The sequence below is a fragment of the Coregonus clupeaformis genome, unplaced genomic scaffold (assembly GCF_020615455.1).
Source record: "Coregonus clupeaformis isolate EN_2021a unplaced genomic scaffold, ASM2061545v1 scaf0793, whole genome shotgun sequence".
NCBI classification, from domain to species: Eukaryota; Metazoa; Chordata; class Actinopteri; order Salmoniformes; family Salmonidae; genus Coregonus; species Coregonus clupeaformis.
In genome coordinates, this window is record NW_025534248.1 from 53,601 (window position 1) to 74,773 (window position 21,173).

General features: G+C 43.4%; 1 protein-coding gene across 1 annotated transcript; it reads right to left on the minus strand.

Annotated features, from left to right (window-relative positions):
• Positions 1-13,240: 13,240 nt before the first annotated feature.
• LOC123485670 (low affinity immunoglobulin gamma Fc region receptor II-like) lies at positions 13,241-21,124 on the minus strand. The gene is made up of 10 exons (XM_045216766.1): positions 21,121-21,124; positions 20,729-21,049; positions 15,122-15,400; positions 14,698-14,946; positions 14,350-14,466; positions 14,217-14,241; positions 14,034-14,131; positions 13,607-13,687; positions 13,427-13,489; positions 13,241-13,300 (listed from the first exon to the last, which is right to left on the minus strand). The coding sequence occupies exons 1-9, from the start codon at positions 21,122-21,124 to the stop codon at positions 13,467-13,469; spliced, it is 1,197 nt and encodes a 398-aa protein (XP_045072701.1). The 3' UTR covers positions 13,241-13,300; positions 13,427-13,466.
• Positions 21,125-21,173: the final 49 nt, after the last annotated feature.

Sequence of the window (21,173 nt, forward strand, 5' to 3'; positions counted from 1 at the left end):
GAAGGGAGCGCGATCGGGTATCATCTAAACCATTGTACCAGAGTGAGGGAACTGATGACTAAGAGACCGCCGCGAGATTCCAGACCTCCAAGAGATTCCAGACCTCCAAGACATTCCAGACCGCCAAGAGATTCCAGACCTCCAAGACCTTCGAGACCACCGAGAGATTCCAGACCTCCAAGATGCACCAGATATCCCCATCATTGATTTCTCTGCCCTTGACTAATTTCCCTGAGGATAAGGGGAATGGCATACTGACAATAGTAAAGAGCAAAATAATAAGGCAGAGAAGGGAAGCAGATAGGATTAAAATGTATATTCCTGCACAGGCAGGAAGCATAACTAAAATCCAGAAAGGGATCGCTATTAAAGTATGAGGGTCAACTGGTTATTGGTGTGGGAGGAACCAACACAAGGATTATGGGGAAATCACATGGGGTAACTGTGACCTTAAGATAATAAAAGAAAAAGACAGATGGATCATAGACATAAAAATAACAGCCCAGGACTTAGATAAACAATTGGATGTAGTACTTATAAATGCTACATTTCCAGGGGGTAGGGGTGTTGAAGTAATTATTCCTTGGGAAAGTGCATTAAACCCTTTACATGTTAGAGCCATGCCAAATGCAGAAGAAAGGGAATGAAAGGAAGCGTTAAACAATGATTGGTATAGATGAGTACAATATATCACATTACAAGTAAATAAAGAAGATAGTCTAATATGCACCACATCTCCATTTAAAGAATTAACAGTAGTTCAAAATCTTCACAGTTACCAGGACTGTGTGCTAGGATTCAATCACAACTTTTGTAATATTTAGGGATTTCTAACTATAAACAATTTTATGATCAACCAGGATGAGGAGAGAAGTGTAAGCAATTGTTAGAATAGGAACAAGGAAAAGGGAAACACCAGAGTAATATCAAATAGATTATGAGGAAATATAGGAATGTTTCAATAAAACAATTGGGTTATATAATTTGGGAGAATTCAAGGGATGTTTTGGATTGGAAATTAACTCAACTGAACTGTTGTGATCTGTCCTTTCCTGAGGTTACTACGGATGGTGTCGTAATGCATAGCAGAGATAATTCGGTCCAGAACGGTGTAAACCTCAATAAAAACGAAAAACCCTCTACCCGGCTGAAGAGGAGCAACAAAGGCGTTGAAGACGTTCCTGTCCGACACCACCTCTGCCAGGAGACCTGAATCCAGCATTAAATCAAAGCAATCAATTGCCTTCTCTTTTGTGCCTTTTCTCTCAAGAATGTGACAGGAGTCCATGTGGAGTGAGCAGGAAGAGAGAGATCTATGCCAATACAATGTTCTTCATAGTTACTAGTTGGCAAAATGGACAAAACAGAATGATGGTGGAGGTGGGTTGGCTCAGGTGTGACATTGGAATTGGGGCAATGCCATGGGCAATCCAAGATGAACTATGAAGCTATCTGAAGGACATAAGGAGGACGCCAGAAGATTGAGTGCCGGTAGAGGAAGGGAGTGTTAGTTGAGGTAGTATGTTGGATTGAGGTGTTATTATACACTGCTAAATTGATAGTAATTTAGACTAGGAATGCATTAAGATACTGATCTGTTGTAATTCTCGTTGTGAGGAAGGTAATGCTAAAATTATGGATAATATAAAGGTACATTCTGTTAGTGTCAATATGTGCCAAGGTAAGAGTTTTAACTTTGAATGATGGAACCAAGGTGACTGACTCAGAATTGTCATTCTAAATTTGTTTTGGGTAATTAATTTGAGTATGATTATGAATTGTAAGCTGACTGATTGATCTGAATGAAGATATGTGAGATAAAGATGTTGACACTATTCTTAAACATGTCCTAGGTAGTATGGTTAAAACAATGCTACGTTAGTTTTAATGTGTTAGGAGACTAACACTTATGTTGGAATTGTTTTGAGTAGAAATAGTGATATTTTTATTATGAGTATAACCTTGAATGCAAAGATTGTGATTGATAGTCTAAACATGATATACTTTTGTAAATTTATGGGATTAGTAATCCCATTAGGAGGGATATGATGTATATTCTTTAATAAATTAGAAGATAGAACCGGGTTAATCACGAACATTGAGTTAGAATTGTTTGTTACTGGGCTAGGAATTTTATTGGGGCATTTCACTGTGTGTGTGGGGGAGTAGAGAAAAACTGCCCTAGGGTCAAGTTGCTTTCTCTTACTTGAATCCATGGCTGCCTTTTGTCTCTCTCTTCAAACACAGTGAAGTGAGCGGCACCAGGGTTGAATAGAGTTTGGGCTAGACCTTTGTCTCCTTGGTATCTTCTTGATTGATTACAGCTTGAGGGGGTGAGGTACAGAGGAGCGGGTGATTGGTTGGAGTAGTAGTTCAGCCGTCCTCAGGGACAAAGGAAGTGGGAGGAGCAATAAAAGAGCGGGAAAACGGAAGAGGACTATATAAGATGAAGGGGGTCCTTAAGAATAGGTGCCCCTCTGCAGATGGGTATCAGCTTTGTTGAAAACTTTAATAAAGTCATTTCTTGATGCAACAAAAACTCTGTAAGACCTTATTTGTAATAAACTATGGTGGTTATTTTCCACAACAGTTGCAGAGAAAGATAGAAGGAGGGTTCGGGGGAGGAGCGAGAGAGAACGAATGAGAAAGAAAGAGAAAGAAAGAGAGAGAGAGAGAGAGAGAGAGAGAGAGAGAGAGAGAGGGGGACAGAGAGCGAGCGAGCGAGAGAGGGGGGTTTAGAGAGAGAGAGCGAGCGAGAGAGAAAATATCATAACAGTGTGTGTGCATTTTCATATAGGCTTCATATGTCTGGAGAAGTGTTTGTATGACTTCTTCTGCATGCTCATAGGTCAATGTGGCTGAGGGACATGAAACACCTGCCAACTTTTTCAGAAGATATTGGGTCCCAGGTTTCTGACAAAGGCCCCACTTCTACGTTTCAGGTAACATCTTTTGGTGATGTCATTTCCAGTTTCTGTTTCTCAGGAGCAGTGACAATGACCTGGCTGCTGGCTGTCTGTCTGACCACATAGACATAAACACATAGACACAGAAACCCCCTAACTGGAACAGTGACCTTCCAGACCATGCAGGGATACTGAAAATAGTCATACACCACTAATGTCATTATTCGGCATGACCTATCTTTAGGATGAGGAGGCAATATGGGAGAATTGGTAATCATGCATACGTAGGTTACTACCTGGAATTCAACACAGTAATACAAATATTCAGTATTGTTTCCATGTAAATACCAGACCCTGGCCCATGAGCCTGACCTTTGCTTACTTGGAAGATCCCTTTGCCATCATAGACTTGCATGTCCACATTTCAATAGTAAAAGGAAGTGATACACAGTACCAGTACTGACCAGCTCCTCAGAACTCCTGCAGACAGGATATCAAATCATATCAAATCAAATTGTATTTGTCACATTAAATTTTACATTTAAGTCATTTAGAAGGCGCTCTTATCCAGAGCGACTTACAGTTAGTGAGTGCATACATTGTCACATGCGCAAATACAACAGGTGTAGACCTTACTGTGAAATGCTTACTTACAAGCCATTACCCAACAATGCAGTTCAAAAAATAGAGTTAAGAAAATATTTACTAAATAAAATAAAGTAAAAAATAAAGTAACACAAGAAAATTATATAACAATAACGAGGATATATACAGGGGGTACTGGTAACAAGTCAATGTGCGGGGGTACAGGTTAGTCAAGATCATTTGTACATTGTGAACATGCATAAATAATAAACAGCGAGTAGCAGCAGTGTAAAAATAAAGGGGGGTGGGGGTGTCAATGTAAACAGTCCAGGTGGCAATTTGATCAATTGTTCAGCGGTCTTATGGCTTGGGGGTAGAAGCTGTTAAGGAGCCTTTAGGACCTAGACTTGGCGCTCTGGTACTGCTTGCCGTGCAGTAGCAGAGAGAACAGTCAATGACTTGGATGACTGGAGTATTTGAAAATTCTTTGGGCCTTCCTCTGACACCGCCTAGTATATAGGTCCTGGATGGCAGGAAGGTTGGTCCCAGTGATGTACTGGGACGTACGCACTACCCTCTGTAATGCCTTACGGTTAGATGCCAAGCAGTTGCCATACCAGGTGGTGATGCAACCGGTCAGGATGCTCTCGATGGTGCAGCTGTAGAACTTTTTGAGGATCTGGGGATCCCTGCCAAATCTTTTCAGTCTCCTGAGGGGGAAAAGGTGTTGTCGTGTCCTCTTCACGACTGTCTTGGTGTGTTTGGACCATGATAGTGTCGTATCGAGTAAATGCTGGCATTTATTGCTGATAAACAAAGGAGTCCGCTCATACTGAACCTTTGATCATACGTTTATTCGTATCACAAGCTTTCAGCATGAGTTACAGACTTGCAGGGTCTGGAGAGCAGTGTCCTCGAATTCTAATGGCTGCTCTGCTTTCCTGTTCGTCTAGCTCATACTTATAAACAAAGCAGAATATGGGTGGCTCCCTCTTTCGTCCAATCACCTATCCCCCCTGGGGCGTCACCCTACAACTGCTACATTTGAACTAAGATAAACATATTTTCTTTGTCCCTCTAGACTAGTCATAATCTTCATACACGACATATCCCCCCTTCGAGACTTACTAAAAGTCTCGAAAACAAACAGAATAGGATTATGACCAGTAACAATTTATCTTATTGAGTATCTTTAACATTAAACCAAAAACATTCTCCTCTAGAGTGTAAATACCTTTCTATGAAATATGAATAACTGTTTATGAAGTGTGAATACATTACTATGAAATATGAACAAATCTTTATGGAGTGTAAGAGCGAAAAACTGTCCGGCAGCCATCTTTCCAAATATCCATCCATCAATCAAGACAGTAAAATTCTCTCACGGTTCCTCTGCCCCAGGCAACCACCTAGATACTCCAGATAAACTCATAAACAATGTAAATGCATTTGAAACTATGATGCAATTAAATACACATGTAAGCCCCTGCAAACAAAATACTATCCACAAAATGTCCACTCTAAGGCTGGTCAACCCATTGGACCCTACAGTGGACCTCTCCCTGCCTAGACTCCCTGTCCCTAAGCATCAACGAAATAAACAAAAACATCTAAGATCCCCACATGTATCCAATAACATCAAATATCATTCTACAAAAATTAATAACTAAGAATATGACACAAATTATATATTACACATGCAAATATGTCTATATTTCATTGCAGACACTGGAATGTAGTCCACTACACTTCATCTCCCCCGTAGTCTCGACTTCCAATGAATTGTTGATGATGGAATCGGAATCTTTCCACACCTTCTTTGTTCCATCTCCTCCAGTCATTGTCCTTTCATATTGTCCCTTCATATTGTCCTTGTTTGAGTATTTCAATCTTTACATTTTCCCCCAAACGCTTCTGGAAGAAAAGAAAAGACCAAACAGTATATTTTTGCAAAACAACACTTTCAAATTAAACATCAATATCAACTAAGAATATAAAAATTATATATAAATGATGTATGAATCAATATAAATGATAGAATAATGAAATAGGATAATGTGATTCATTCATACACTTCCCCCCTTTGATTCATAAAATCATACTAAAATCACACTAATATTGGAAGAAATTTCTTTTGAAAAATGATCAAATCATCAAAAAGGATATTTATCCATCCAGTTCCACTTGTCCATCTTCATCCAGATCAGGAACAGTCAACAACGGCATCTGAGTGTTGTCTCCAGGCATCACTACTCCAACCTATCTCAATATCATAGCTTTCTCCAAGGTCAGTAACATATTACAAACATCAAACACAGTGCTACCAAAGCTGCTACTAAAATGTAATCCATTACTGCTCCTACTGGCCTAACTGATCTTGCAACCAAGTCTTCGCTGACCATCCAGCTCCTTCAGATCTACCAAACGCATCCCTTATATTCTTCAATGCATATATAACCCTAGTGATAATATCTTAACTATCTGGACTCAAAGTATAACTAATATTATCAATATGATCTTCCCAAATGTTACACCATACCATGGAAAAAGTCCCCCCTTCTCTCTTAGACTTATCCTTCAATGATAGGCTTGAAGACTATGACATGTCGCCATGTCTCTTTTCACCCTATTTTCAACCCTAGCTTCAGATTTATCTGTGTCCGGTGCTACCCCTCTTTTAATGGTAAAAGCCTCATATGGAAGCTTCAACGTTGACATGTAACAACATCCTGTCCATCCATAGCGTAAGAATATATACGCTTCATCACAAACCCTCCAAATATCTCTAAAATTCCCAATAGTCACATTGTCAGGCAAAAGCTAATCTTTTAACCATCAAAGTCCTGCTCTTCTTACTAACTGGAACATAAAAAGTAACATATTTCTCATTACTACCCTTAAGGTCATGCTTACCCAAAGTTATCATATAATCATCACAATCTGATATTCCCATAAACATACCCCTTACATCATATGTTTTATTAGAACAAAAACAACTTTTAGCCCTCAATGGTTTCACCTCCAATGCTTCAGAGTTCGCTGTTACCTGATTTTACTTCCCATCTAACAAATTCCCATAGGGTAATTCATTTATCCAAGAACACCTAAACCTAGGCTTAAACAAATGTTTTGACAACGACACTACTTTATCTGTCAATGCTCGTTGCTGATACAACAGCCATGACTAAGCATAAGACTGACACACACTTGATAGCGGTTGAGCGACCGTCTCTAAAATGTTTGGTGCTGGAATTCTCAACAGACATGGACCCTCAAGATTCCTCACTGATCTTACAGAATGAGCTAGCTGGAACCAAAGATTCCAACCTGCCCAGCTATCTTTAATTTTCACAACAGAAGAATCAAACTACATGCATTTAGTTTCTCTCTTCCCTAACGAGCGGTACTGATCAGATACCTCTCCTTGTCTGTCATTAAAATCAAAGACCTCATCCTGTACCTCCATGATAGTATCCTTCACTATTTCAGATGAATCTATATTGTTCTCTACTACTATCTGCTCTCCTATTTTAACCCTATTCGTACTATCATTGACAGCACTCTCCAATTCGTAACATAAACCCCTGAGTCCTTCTTGCTACCCCCTTTAATTTCAGAAAAGTTGTTGTCGGTGTCATACTTCCTACATTTGCTATTGCCATCGTATCATTAATCCCTTCCAAAGTTACCATTACAGTAGTTGATTTAGTTGATGTATTAACCTTAATTATTTCCAGTGGGAAAGCTACCGATATCCTATGTGTATTATTTACTGTTGGAGTGGCCACTGTAATAATATACTTCTCCTGACCTCCTTTGGTGACTGCGGAAGCTTCGACAGACTTCAAATATTCCATTATAAGCGTCACTTTATGAATTACATAGCCTTTTAACCAATAATTCTTAACCGGAACAAATTGTAATACTTGCACTAGATAAGTACACATATATTCTCCCTGATCTTTCTCTGTAACATTACGCAAAATAAATGAACAATCATTCATAACCCTCTTCCACTTCATATTGCTGTACAAACTATACCTCCTTTGACTAGGTGCAACAGCTTCTACTTCTGGTCCTGATAACAATACTTCTTCTCCATACTTATCTCTCCATGTGGGAGGAACGTCCCCCTCCTAACCCCAAAATTGGTGCTGGAGCTATTGGTTCCCTTATAATCAAATGCGATATATTTATGGCTTTAATAACTATCAATGTTGAAAGAGTTAAATTGCTTCTCACTGTTGTTTTAATATACTGAAGTGTTAATGTCATTATTATTACTTCTAGTTTCCCCAAAGCTTTGAACTCTTTGCTTGTACTTCCATCTATCACCACTAGTGTCACTTTTTCCACCTCTCAGTCCTACCTCTAATCCCTGACTTTCAAACTTCTGATTATAAAAAATACACCCACAATTACCTTGATCTTCCTGCTGGGAATTGTAATATAGATACTCAATCACCCTCAATCTTCTCTTATCATTCAGCAACGCATCTGCTCCTAACAGATCTAAACTCCTAACATTGAAACTTAGCTTACTGTCTTAGAGTTCCTTCAACCCTAGTTCTCCTAACTTTTTTTTAAATCTAATCTTTTCTCCTAACCTTTAAAAACCTTTTCCACTGATTTATTCACAAAATCCTTTACCACCAATTTTTTGAATATGTGATGACTTCTTTACACACAGACTTGGCAAACGACTAAACACCTTTTAGCCTAGCCTGAAATCTCTTGGTGTAAGAATGTAACCCAGAATAACAGTCACCCCTTTTAACTTTATTTCCCAGACAGATTGTCTAATAGGCAGTCTAATAGATTATCATCCTTCCTATGATATTATCTTTTTAAGCAAATATGATTCCCAAAAACCCTACTTTTTAAAATCTTCTACCAGACAGCCGTTTAGTGTACATCTTATTGTACAGTTCAATTTACACCATGCATCTCTTTCCAATAATGCAATAGGTATATGTTCTAATATTAGTATGTCTATTTTAATTTCTCCTTGATTTTTATAGCAGAGCTCAATTGGTTCCTTAAGAGTAATTAGCTGTTTTACTACCTCAAATCCCTATCCTAATTAGTTAATTTTACATAATGAGATGTTTAACCTCTTTAGGCTCAACACAGATACAAGCTTTTCCACTATTCACCTCTCCTAGTCCTTTGTTTTTACTTCAATTGTTAGATATTTTCTCTTCTTCTCTAATCGGTGCTATCAGCTGACACCCCCCTTCGTATCTTCTAGGCACTAGAATCCTTGCTCCGGACCCCTGTAGGGGTTCACCTGGAGAACAGGTGATCTTCACTTGCTCCTTTATCTTCCTTAGAAATGTTCTCTCTGATGTTTCCTCCTGACTTATTGCACTCACAGGTAAAGTGACCAACCTGTCCATAATTATAACAGTCTTCTGAAAGTTGCTGGAAGTGTAGCTGAAATCTTCCTCCTCCTTCTAAGCCTTCTCGTCCTCTTCCTCTCCAATTCTGTGTCTGTCCAGGAACTGGCTGTGGATATGAAACACCTGGTACCGCCCTTGGTGGCTGGTACAATTGCCTTTGATCTTGTTCAGTTGAAGCTGTAACAGTGATTGTTGATTTGGTTCACTCTGATTCTTCATAACCAAAGCTTCTCTTCTCCACCAGTTGTATGATTGAGTTTTCTGAGAGTTTCTTGGTCCTGTTCTTTCTTGGTGTTGACATATCAGGATTCTTCAAAAGCTTATATTCTAAGTTCTGTCCTCGAAATATCATCTTCCATCATCTTCTTACTATTGGCCTTTCCATCCCTAAGCTCTACTTCCTTCTCATAAGGTGGGGGTGTTTTTGCTGAATCCGTATGTGAGAAAGGTGTACTAACTTCTGCCATTAGTTTTCCTGTCGCCTTCTCTTCCTTTAGCATTTTCTCTATACCTCTGTTTATCTTATCGCTGGAATCTTTTATCAGTTTTTGTTTGAGAATGAAGGGCAACTTTTGTTTCATTTGCCGGATAACCTAGCAATACTTTAGTTAAAGGATTACTATTTTCAACTATATCAACCGGTGTAATGACTTTCATAACCTTGCTGTCCTTTGCCATTGTACCAACCCTTTTATATTCCTTTATTGTGAATTATTTTATTTTAGACTATATAGCCTATGGCTTCCCCCCTTTAATTATTAATATAAACTAAACAACCCAAAAAAAAAAATAATAGTGGCTATCTTACCACAACCCATCAAATGCAAGTAGTCAACTTCAGACTACAATCCTAAAAACAAAGCCTCTAACCCTACCATTACTACAATTCCCATAAACCCCCTTGATCTATAAGCACCTAATTATTTAAATTTTACAGAATAATATCAGTCCTTGATTCCCAACACAACTCTAAACAAACCTAAGTGATGCACAGAGCCTCCCAAATGCAAATTTTATTCAAATGATCAGTCTGTTGCCAAGCCTCTGTGAAATTGTCATAACATCAAATATCCTGTAGGGGAAGATTTTGCAACCAGACCAGTACCAAAACCTTTTGACTGATCCTCTGTCACGTCACGTGACGTGTACGTCAGCACCCCCTCTCTTTCTCTCTCTCTCTCCCGTCGTCTCTCATATGACAAAAGAACAGAGACACAAAAAAGATTTTAGTAGTTAATGCAATACTGAGTTATTTCAACCATATTCAATATTCCCTCATTCACATTCACTCTAAGACTTAACTCAGGACTAAATAGATCGCTCACAAACATTTTTATTTTATTTTAATCGTCATTTAATTTAATTTATTATAATCCGTCAACATATATCTAATTTATCAATTCAATAGGTCACACAACAGTTATCTTTAACCAACAGCCGATGTAACAACTAGAAGATTTAATTCATTTTCAAATCTTTCCTCTTTGTTCCCTCGTCTGTGTTTCTCTGTCTCCCCCTGCAGCCCAGTCTAGTAAAATCCCACGCATGCGCGATACATTCAAAAATATTTTTTCACCGTGGAAGGGAGATTGTTAGCTCTCTCCCCAACCTAAATAGACAGTTTAACAGTCCTGCTGTACCTCCGTTTTCCCCTCATAGTCAACAACATTTAACAGCGCTCACAAAACCTAGAACCGAAATTCTACAGACAAACATAATTTAAGAGGCTTTCTCCCATCGGAGTGGACCTCTACGGTCACATGTTAGCATGCAGCATATTAGCATTTAGCATTAGCATTTAGCCTTAGCCTGTATGCACCATGTAGCATAAAAACAATGTACCCGACATTGCGTCTTTAATTACTTTTTCCTTTTTCCTTATAACTTTAGGCTGCCGTGAGTTCTGGATATTTTATGAGAGGCTACTCCAGACAAATGCTTCGTCAACCACCAGCTGAGATGTAACATCAATAGAATTTATATTCCAAAACTCGTGTCCCCAGAACACACCTGAAACCCCTAACGCGTTACCAGGATTTCATGGCCCACCCTATGGTCGCCTCGTTTGTTCCGAGGGCTTATCAAATCCTGCAATGTCCTAACTTGTATACATATCCTGGCCCCCGATTGTTCTTGACTTCCTATTCAAGCAACACATATCTATAGCCAATTTATAGGCTCTCCCCACTTTTGCGCTGTTTTAAATTTTTTATAATGATTAGCCAGACCCCCGTTCTCAGCAATAACGCCACACGGGGCAAATTTCGGTCCTAATGGTACATTCCTCCAGTGTACACAAGTAGTATCCAAACTAACAACCTCCAAAGCGGTAAGAAAAACTCACCCTTGTCTGGCCATGACTTCAGAATGAGTTAGCTTGGCGGCAACGAATGAAACAGAGGAGAGATGCAGACCAGCCCCACGTTGGGCGCCATTTGTCGTATCGAGTAAATGCTGGCAATTATTGCTGATAAACAAAGGAGTCCGCTCATACTGAACCTTTGATCATAAGTTTATTCGTATCACAAGCTTTCAGCATGAGTTACAGACTTGCAGGGTCTGGAGAGCAGTGTCCTCGAATTCTAATGGCTGCTCTGCTTTCCTGTTCGTCTAGCTCATACTTATAAACAAAGCAGAATATGGGTGGCTCCCTCTTTCGTCCAATCACCTATCCCCCCTGGGGCGTCACCCTACAAATGCTACATTTGAATTAAGATAAACATATTTTCTTTGTCCCTCTAGACTAGTCATAATCTTCATACACGACAATAGTTTGTTGGTGATGTGGACACCAATGAACTTGAAACTCTCGACCCACTCCACTACAGCCCCGTCGATGCTAATGGGGGCCTGTTCGGCCATCCTTTTCCTACAGTCCACGATGAGCTCCTTTGTCTTGCTCACATTGAGGGAGAGGTTGTTGTCCTGGCACCACACTGCCAGGTCTCTGACCTCCTCCCTATAGGCTGTCTCATTGTTGTCTGTGATCAGGCCTACCACTGTTGTGTCGTCAGCAAACTTAATGATGATGTTGAGTCGTGCTTGGCCACGCAGTCGTGTGTGAACAAGGAGTACAGGAGAGGACTAATCATTTAGGAAGGTTACCTTCGCTTTCTTGGGCACAGGGACTATGGTGGTCTGTTTGAAAATGACATCATAAAACTGAGAAGGCACACTCTTCCCCAAAAAGTCATTCTGAAAATCTCAATGCCACTGATGGGGTACGGCATTTTTACTTCAACTCACACATTTAAGAGCCTAAGATCTATATTATGCTGGAAGGAGGTTTGACCAAAGCAGGTTATATGGAAAAGTTGATGATGATGAGAATATCCATTTACTGTAAGAAAGCACTCATGTCATCTGGTGGATAAAAAATTGTTTATTAAAAAAGCACAATACAAAGATATTGTAAAAGTACAGCTCATTAGAAGAAAATGTGAATAATACCTATAATATTTTGGAAATTCATATACAAATATGTTATTGTATCATCTGAATGACAGATATAATACATTAAATATAATAAATTTTAACACATTTACAACAAAACAATAATACTCAATACACAATACAAGGAAGATAATTCCTGTAGCTGCAGATAAGATCCGTTATCATTACACCTTATATTTTATATAAAGCTGTAACAGTAAAACACAATTAAACCATGCTTAAGTAAAATATATCTGTTGGTAAATAAAATCCGAAAAAAAATCCTTAAAGTACAAGGTGTTATTGTGTGTGTGTCTGTTTGCTTGTGTGCATTGACCGTGCATAATCCATGTTCCCGCGTTTCCTTCTGCTGGTGTGTCCCTCCATTCTTCCATCCCTCCATCCTTCCACCCATCCATCCATCCATTCGTCCATCACTCCCCTTCCATCCCTCCATCCCTCCATCCTTCCATCACTCCATCCCTCCATCCTTCCATCCCTCCATCCCTCCATCCTTCCATCCCTCCATCACTCCATCCCTGCCCCCCTCAAGGTCCTGCAACATATCACCACACAAAGTTGTTTAGGACATGCAGTCAAACAAACTCTTAAGAATCAAACAAAAATACATACTTTAAATACATACATTATACTTCAGAGAAATAGTTCCATATTAGTATTATATTAAGTATCAATAGCATATGGCTATTAGTCTTACCTGGGGCTGTGACTGGCTTCACTTGAGAATAGACCGAATCTGCCTCAGGTGGGGTTTCTGTTTCTGTAAGGGGTGAGGATAAACATCAGAATAATAGAACAGTTATATACATAATAATATACAGCTAGTCAATATGGGGTCAAAGAGGTGTGAGGTTATGATAGGGGGAATATGGAATGAGGGATTTCTAGTCTTACCTATCTTCTTCTTGGCTTTGGCCTTCTGTTTAAGGTCAACCTCAGCATGTCCAGTTGCTGCTGAAAATGGAAATATCCAGTCAACAAATTAAGGAAATAGCTTATTGCATATTCTGCATCTTCATTGAAATTCCAAAATTGTACATTTAGATTTCACTGACTGCCGACCTGTAGAATGGGTCTTACCTGTGGCCTTCCCTGTCTTGACCTCAGAATAGACTGGATTTTATTTTGGAACAGCTGGCTTTTCTAAGGAGGAGGAGGGGGGGAAGAGGAGGAGGAGAGAATTTGTAAGTTTGTATCAAATTTGATGAGTAAAAAACACTGCTACATTTTGTATTAATTTATGTGACAGTTAAGAATTACTTTTCTTTTTCTTGTCCAACTTTTTGAGTTGAATCTGGGCGTACATCACATCACTTGTTCCAGCAGTAGCAGCAGCAGCATCTGAAACATACAGGTAATACACTAATATCTATACTTAGTCTTAGTATGCTAGTCATAATAAACACATGAAGAACAATTGCAACAACAACTCTATACTGTTTTCATGCTAAACTTAACATACATTAACAGTACCATTGTCATTATTGTCTGAGGGAGTGATTGTACCGTAGATGTTAGCGCCACCAATTGGTCAAAGAAGAGAGAGAAAGATTAATTGGTTAGTTATCCCTCAGATTGCCTAGGGAAAGAGTACATTAACATGTTTAACACAAAGTGGATGGTGAAAAGTCACTGGATGAAGTTACAGAGAGAGGAGAGTGATAGTGATCTGGGCTGAGAGACTGACCATGCTGCGGACGTGTATACCCAGCATCAGGAGCCTGGCCCTGGGTAGATCCTTGGTCCTGTTTGGGGTCCAGGTTGGTGCTGTGTGGCTGGGGGGGCCTACATGGAGAGAGATACTCATGAAACACACAGATGATATTTTACTGTATGAAAAGGAATGTAGTTGAAAGACAGGTGTACTCACGAGAATATCCTATTACAACAGGAACCTGTAATGAAAAATGCATGTAATTATATCAGGACATTATTGTTTTGAACTTTTGAAATGAGACATTTGTCTCTTAAACAAGTTAAATGAGAATTGATAAAAGTCTCACCTTTGGCGTTTTTATATCGACACAGCAGTACCAGGAGAATGGCCATTAGAACACCAGCAACAACCAGGCCCACAACCACTACTTCTAGGACTGATGTAGAGGGTCCAGGAGTTACGCCTGGAGAGAGAACAGCAAATCACCATCAGACAGGTAGTTATAGAAAATAAATAAAGTAGTGGACAAAGTGAAACAATTCTGTAGATACATTAAATATTTGACATCTAACTTGAGATCAGATGACCAGCCTGAGCTTGCAACTCCAAACCTACAGTATGCTTTTTAACACTACAAATCACTGATGACCACAGATATTATGAAAAGGTAATGTGATCAAAACCGATTTCTCACCTCTCACTGTCACCCAGCTCTCTGGTGATTCTCCTTCAGTAGATTTACACTTATAGAAGCCTTCATCTGACTTGGATACTGCAGGGATGGTCATCTCTCCTGTGGTCTCATTCCTGATGAGTACTCCATCTTTGTAGAAATCAACCTTGGGGTTTGGGTTTGTTTCCTGATATCTATTTGTACAGCGCAGAGTCACAGAGTCTCCCTCAGTCATGGGATAGGCAGGGCTCTCCAGGATCACAACACCAGCTGTGTAACAAAATATATAAATAAAACTGTAAATCTGGAGTAATCACTCACAATATTTTAATGTCTTATGAGCTTGCATTTTATATGAGATACATTCATTCAGTTTCAGAATTGAACATCATTATCATACATTGAAATGTAAAAATGGTTAGTGAATGTTGTACAATAGACATACCAGCCACTGTGATGTTGACAGCATTACTGTACTCTCCTGATCCAGACTCACAACAGTACACTCCACTGTCCTTTTCAAGTGTGGACCTGATGGTACATGTGGACCCTGCTATTGATCCCCAGTTAGAGCCACACCTTGACTCCACTCCTCTCTCTCTGTATCTCTTCAGTCTCCATCCAGTAGTGTTCCCCTTCTCCTCGCAGCTTAGTGAGAGAGACTTTGATGTAAAGTGTTGAGTTCTGTTGGGTCTTATTCTGAGAGACGCTGAAGGATGCAGGTCTGACACAAAGAGAAAGACTCAAACTTATAGTTATATATTGTCACGGTTAACTAAGCCAGAACCCAGAAGCAGACCAGGACACGGTACGTGAGACAAAGGTGAGTGTTTATTTATAGAGTCCGAGTGAAGCTGAATAATCCAGGGAACAGAGCGGGTGGCGTGGATGGGTTGTTGAGGGTGCAGTGGTTGGTCCGGTACTGGCTCGGCAGCCGCCGACCATCAGGCAGAGGTTGGGTGAAGGTTCCGGGTGAGAGACTGCAGACAGAACAAAACGGAGGTGAGTACACAGCAAATCAACAAGGTGCAAAACAACAAATCTAACGCTAGAACTCAAAGGCTGATACGCTGACAAACATACTGTTCATGGCTAACGATCCGGCAGGAACTGGATGTTGGGCCAGAGCCTAAGAAGGGTGATGATCAGGACCAGGTGTGCAGATTGCTGATGGGATGCAGGTGCGGAAAACCAGAGCGCTCCCGGAGCGTTCCCGAACCCTCGGGAAACTGGAGAATACGAGCAGGAACACTAGTCACCAGACAGGACCCGACTCAGACAGCCGGGATCGTCACAGTACCCCCCTCCGACGAACGCCACCGGGCGGACTTCCCGGAGCGCCAGGATGGAGGCGGTAGAAGTCACTGATGAGGTCTGCGTCTAGGACCTGTCGCCGCGGAATCCAACTCCTCTCTTCAGGGCCATACCCCTCCCAGTCCACGAGATACTGGAAACCCCGGCCCCGCCGTCTGGAATCCATGATGCGACGCACCGTGTAGGCAGGACCACCTCCGATCATCCGAGGAGGAGGAGGAGGAGGCGGAGGAGGCAACAGAGGACTGAGGAAGACAGGCTTGAGGCAGGGAGACATGAAAGGTGGGATGGACTCTGAGCGTCCTCGGTAGTTTGAGTCGAACTGCCACTGGATTGATCACCTTCTCCACCACAAACGGACCAATGAACTTCGGCAACAACTTCCTAGACTCAGTCCGTAACGGAAGATCCCGTGTGGCCAACCAAACCCTATCTCCAATGGTATAGGTGGGAGCGGGAATCCGGCGACGATTCGCCTGGAGCTGATACCGGTCCGAAACTCTAAGGAGTGCCTTTCTGGCCCGATGCCAGGTCCGGTGGCAACGCCGAATATGGGCCTGCACAGAAGGCACTGAGAGCTCCTTCTCCTGAGAAGGAAACAGGGGAGGTTGATAGCCATACAGGCACTGGAAGGGAGACATCCCAGTGGCAGATGTAGGAAGAGTATTGTGGGCATACTCAACCCAAGGCAACTGAGAGGCCCAGGAGGTGGGGTTGGAAGAGACCAGACAGCGTAGCGTTGATTCCATCTTCTGGTTGGCTCTCTCCGCCTGACCATTGGATTGGGGGTGAAAACCAGATGTGAGACTGACCGTAGCTCCAATGGCCAAACAGAAGGACCTCCAGACAGCAGAGGTAAACTGAGGGCCACGGTCGGAAACGATATCACTGGGCAAACCGTGGACCCTGAAAACCTCCCTAACCAGGATCTCGGACGTCTCCGAGGCAGAGGGAAGCTTGGCAATTGGCACAAAGTGGGCGAACTTGCTGAATCTGTCCACGATAGTCAGAACGACCGTGTTCCCCTCAGAAGCGGGCAACCCCGTGACGAAGTCCAGGGCCAGATGCGACCATGGTCGCCGGGGAATAGGAAGGGGGTGAAGTAGTCCAGAGCTGGGCCGATTGGTACTCTTATTCTGCGCACACACTGGACAGGCAGCAACAAAACCCCCGAGTATCCTCGGCCATGGCAGGCCACCAAAAAGCGTCTGCGAAGAAACGCCATAGTCCGAGCCACGCCAGGGTGACAAGCCATCTTGCTGGCGTGGGACCATTTGAGGACAGCAGGACGAACCGACTCAGGCACAAACAACCGACCGGGTGGACCGTTACCGGGACCGGGCTGAGTCCGAAGGGGCGCCAGCACCTCCTCCTCAATCTTCCACATAACTGCTCCCACGACGCAGTTCCGGGGGAGGATTGTCTCGGTCTTGGACCCACTCTCCTCCGTCTTGGAGAACATCCGGGACAAGGCGTCCGCCTTGCCGTTCTTAGATCCAGGTCGGAACGTCAGGGCAAACTTGAATCGTCCGAAAACAACGCCCACCTGGCCTGACGGGAGTTGAGACGTTTAGCCGATTGCACGTAAGCAAGATTCTTGTGGTCCGTCCAGACCATAAACGGTTGCTCCGCCCCCTCCAACCAGTGGCGCCACTCCTCCAAGGCAAGTTTCACCGCGAGAAGCTCCCGGTTACCCACATCGTAATTCCTCTCCGCAGGCGAAAGGCGACGAGAGTAGTAGGCGCAGGGATGGAGTTTACTGTCCGTGGAGCATCGCTGCGACAGGATGGCGCCAACTCCCACATCAGACGCGTCCACTTCAACGACGAACTGACGGGCCGTGTCCGGTTGAGAGAGAATCGGTGCGTTGGTGAATCGCCTCTTCAAATCCAGAAACGCTCGATCCGCCTCCGGATTCCACTTGAAGGTCCTGATGCTGGAAGTCAAGGCAGTTAACGGAGCGGCCACACGGCTGTAATCCCGGATGAATCTGCGGTAGAAATTCGCAAACCCCAAAAAATCTCTGGAGCTGCAATCTCGTACCGGGCTGGGCCCATTCCAGAACCGCTCTAACCTTCTCCTGGTCCATCCTAATCTCTCCCCTGGAGATGATGTACCCGAGAAAGGATGTCGTGTGGGCGTGAAACTCGCACTTCTCGGCCTTCACAAACAGGCGATTCTCCAACAATCGCTGCAGAACCTGCCGGACATGCTGGACGTGGTCGGAAGGTTCCTTCGAGAAGATCAGAATGTCATCCAGGTAAACAAACACAAAGAGACCGATCATATCTCTCAGGACGTCGTTCACCATACTCTGGAATACCGCTGGAGCATTGGTCAGTCCAAACGGCATCACCTGATACTCGAAGTGACCCATCGGTGTATTGAAACCCGTCAACCACTCGTCCCCCTCTCTGATCCGGACCAGGTGATACGCATTGCGTAGGTCTAGCTTGGTGAACACCGTAGCACCCTGTAAGGAGTCGAAGGCAGAACTCATCAAGGGCAGGGGATACTTGTTCTTGACCGTGATGTCATTCAACCCCCGATAATCAATACACGGTCGAAGAGAGCCATCCTTCTTACCCACAAAGAAGAATCCTGCCCCCCAGGGGTGATGACGAGGGACGAACGAGACCAGCAGCTAGGGACTCCTTGATGTAGGTCTCCAACGCCTCACGTTCAGGTCGGGAGATACTGTATAACCTTCCCTTGGGGTAGACAGCTCCAGGGACCAGGTTGATGGCACAATCATATGGTCGGTGGGGGAGGGAGTGACAGAGCCTTCTGCTTACTGAAAACTTCCCCCAAATCGTGATATGTCTCGGGGAACCAGGGACAAATCTGGGGGTTTAGCCTCAATCACCTGACTGGGAACCGAATGGGGGCAGGCAGTCTTGAGACAGTTAGCATGACAATCAAGGCTCCAACTCGTTACCTTGCCCGTCACCCAATCGAACGTGGGATTGTGTTCCTTCAGCCAGGGGTATCCAAGGACCAGAGGAACATGGGAAGACGGCAGAATGAAGAATGAAATCATCTCAGAATGATTCCCCGACAACCGCATCTTAACCGGTTCAGTCCTCATCGTGATACGTGCCAGACTACTGCCGTTCAGAGTGGTAGCTTCAATGGCTTCCGGCAATTGCTCCTTGGAAAGCCCCAGCTGTTCCACCAACTCGGCATCTAGAAAGATTCCATCGGCACCTGAATCGATAAAAGCGTTAATCGCTAAGCTCTGATTCCTGTTCATAAGGGTAGCCGGGAAACGGGGTCTGACAGAGGTATTGAGAGGTCGAAACTGGCTCGCTAAAAGTCCTCCCAACTTTAGCGAGCCGCGCAGTTTGACGACCCGACTGGATCCTGAGAAGCTGATCGGTTGGACGGGACCCATTGCTTCTCCCTCCTTCGCTCTCGGACTCGATTATCCACCCGAATAGACAAAGCTACCAAGCTGTCCAGGTCACTAGGCTCCGGATAGGAGATCAACTCATCCTTGAGCTGCTCCGACAGACCCTGGTAAAAGGCCGCTTGCAGAGACTCCTCGTTCCACCCACTCTCCACAGCCAACATCTTGAACTCGATCACGAAGTCGGCCACGCTGCGAGTTCCTTGGCGAAGCGAAAACAGGCGCCTAGCTGCGTCCCTCCCTCGGACGGAATGGTCGAAGAGCTTCCTCATCTCGGCCGTGAACCCCTGGTATGAAGCCATGCAGGGATCCTGTCGTTCCCAAACGGCTGAAGCCCACTCCAGCGCTCGACCACGCAGCAACTCAATCACAAAGGCTATCCTAGCCTTGTCTGTGGCATAAGAGTAGGGCTGTAGATCGAACACTAGTCCACACTGCATAAGGAAGGAACGGCATCTTCCCAGCTCTCCCTCATACTTATCCGGCGTCGGAACCTTGGGCTCACGGATGGACACAGCTTCAGAAGCGGCAGGCGAGATGGGTGAAACCGGTAGTGGATCCTCCACCGGACACTTGCGTTGGTTCTGGACCTCCGTCAGACCGGTAGAAAGGTTCCGAACTGACAACGCGATCTCCTGTAGTACCGTGCTATGATGGCCCAACATCTTCTCCTGCTGGGTAATAGCATGGCGAACAGAGTCCAGGTCCGCTGGGTTCATTACTGGCCGGATCGTTCTGTCACGGTTAACTAAGCCAGAACCCAGAAGCAGACCAGGACACGGTACGTGAGACAAAGGTGAGTGTTTATTTATAGAGTCCGAGTGAAGCTGAATAATCCAGGGAACAGAGCGGGTGGCGTGGATGGGTTGTTGAGGGTGCAGTGGTTGGTCCGGTACTGGCTCGGCAGCCGCCAACCATCAGGCAGAGGTTGGGTGAAGGTTCCGGGTGAGAGACTGCAGACAGAACAAAACGGAGGTGAGTACACAGGAAATCAACAAGGTGCAAAACAACAAAACTAACGCTAGAACTCAAAGGCTGATACGCTGACAAACATACTGTTCATGGCTAACGATCCGGCAGGAACTGGATGTTGGGCCAGAGCCTAAGAAGGGTGATGATCAGGACCAGGTGTGCAGATTGCTGATGGGATGCAGGTGCGGAAAACCAGAGCGCTCCCCGGAGCGTTCCCGAACCCTCGGGAAACTGGAGAATACGAGCAGGAACACTAGTCACCAGACAGGACCCGACTCAGACAGCCGGGATCGTCACATATATACACATGAGGATGACTTAAATGTGGTTAAATGCAGTTTCAATGCAGTTAGTTACCTCCTGACCAGAGAAACTGAGGTTCACTGTAGAGTGTGTCATAGACTGGGTCTCCTCTCCCAGCTCTACACACATATCCTCCTGTGTGATTAGGACCAGCAGGGATCAGAGTGTAGGAGTCTTCAGTAGTCCCATTGCCAGATAGAGGCTCTACAGAGTAGGACTTGTCCAATAGGGAGGGTAACCCAGCTCTGTAGTGAACAGTTCGGTACCAGAAGAACCTCCAGCCTGTAGATGACTCTTTAACCCCACAGCTCAGAGTAACTAAGTCTCCAGGGTTCAGCCACTGAGGAGATACACTCAGGACAGCTTGGGGTTTCTCTGTTATAAAGGAGATGACACAATTAAAATGTTTGTTCTTTAATTAAATAATTTTAGTATAAAATGTTTACCCATTTTGTTATCATGGTATTGTACCTTACCCCAAAATCAAACTATAGTTTAG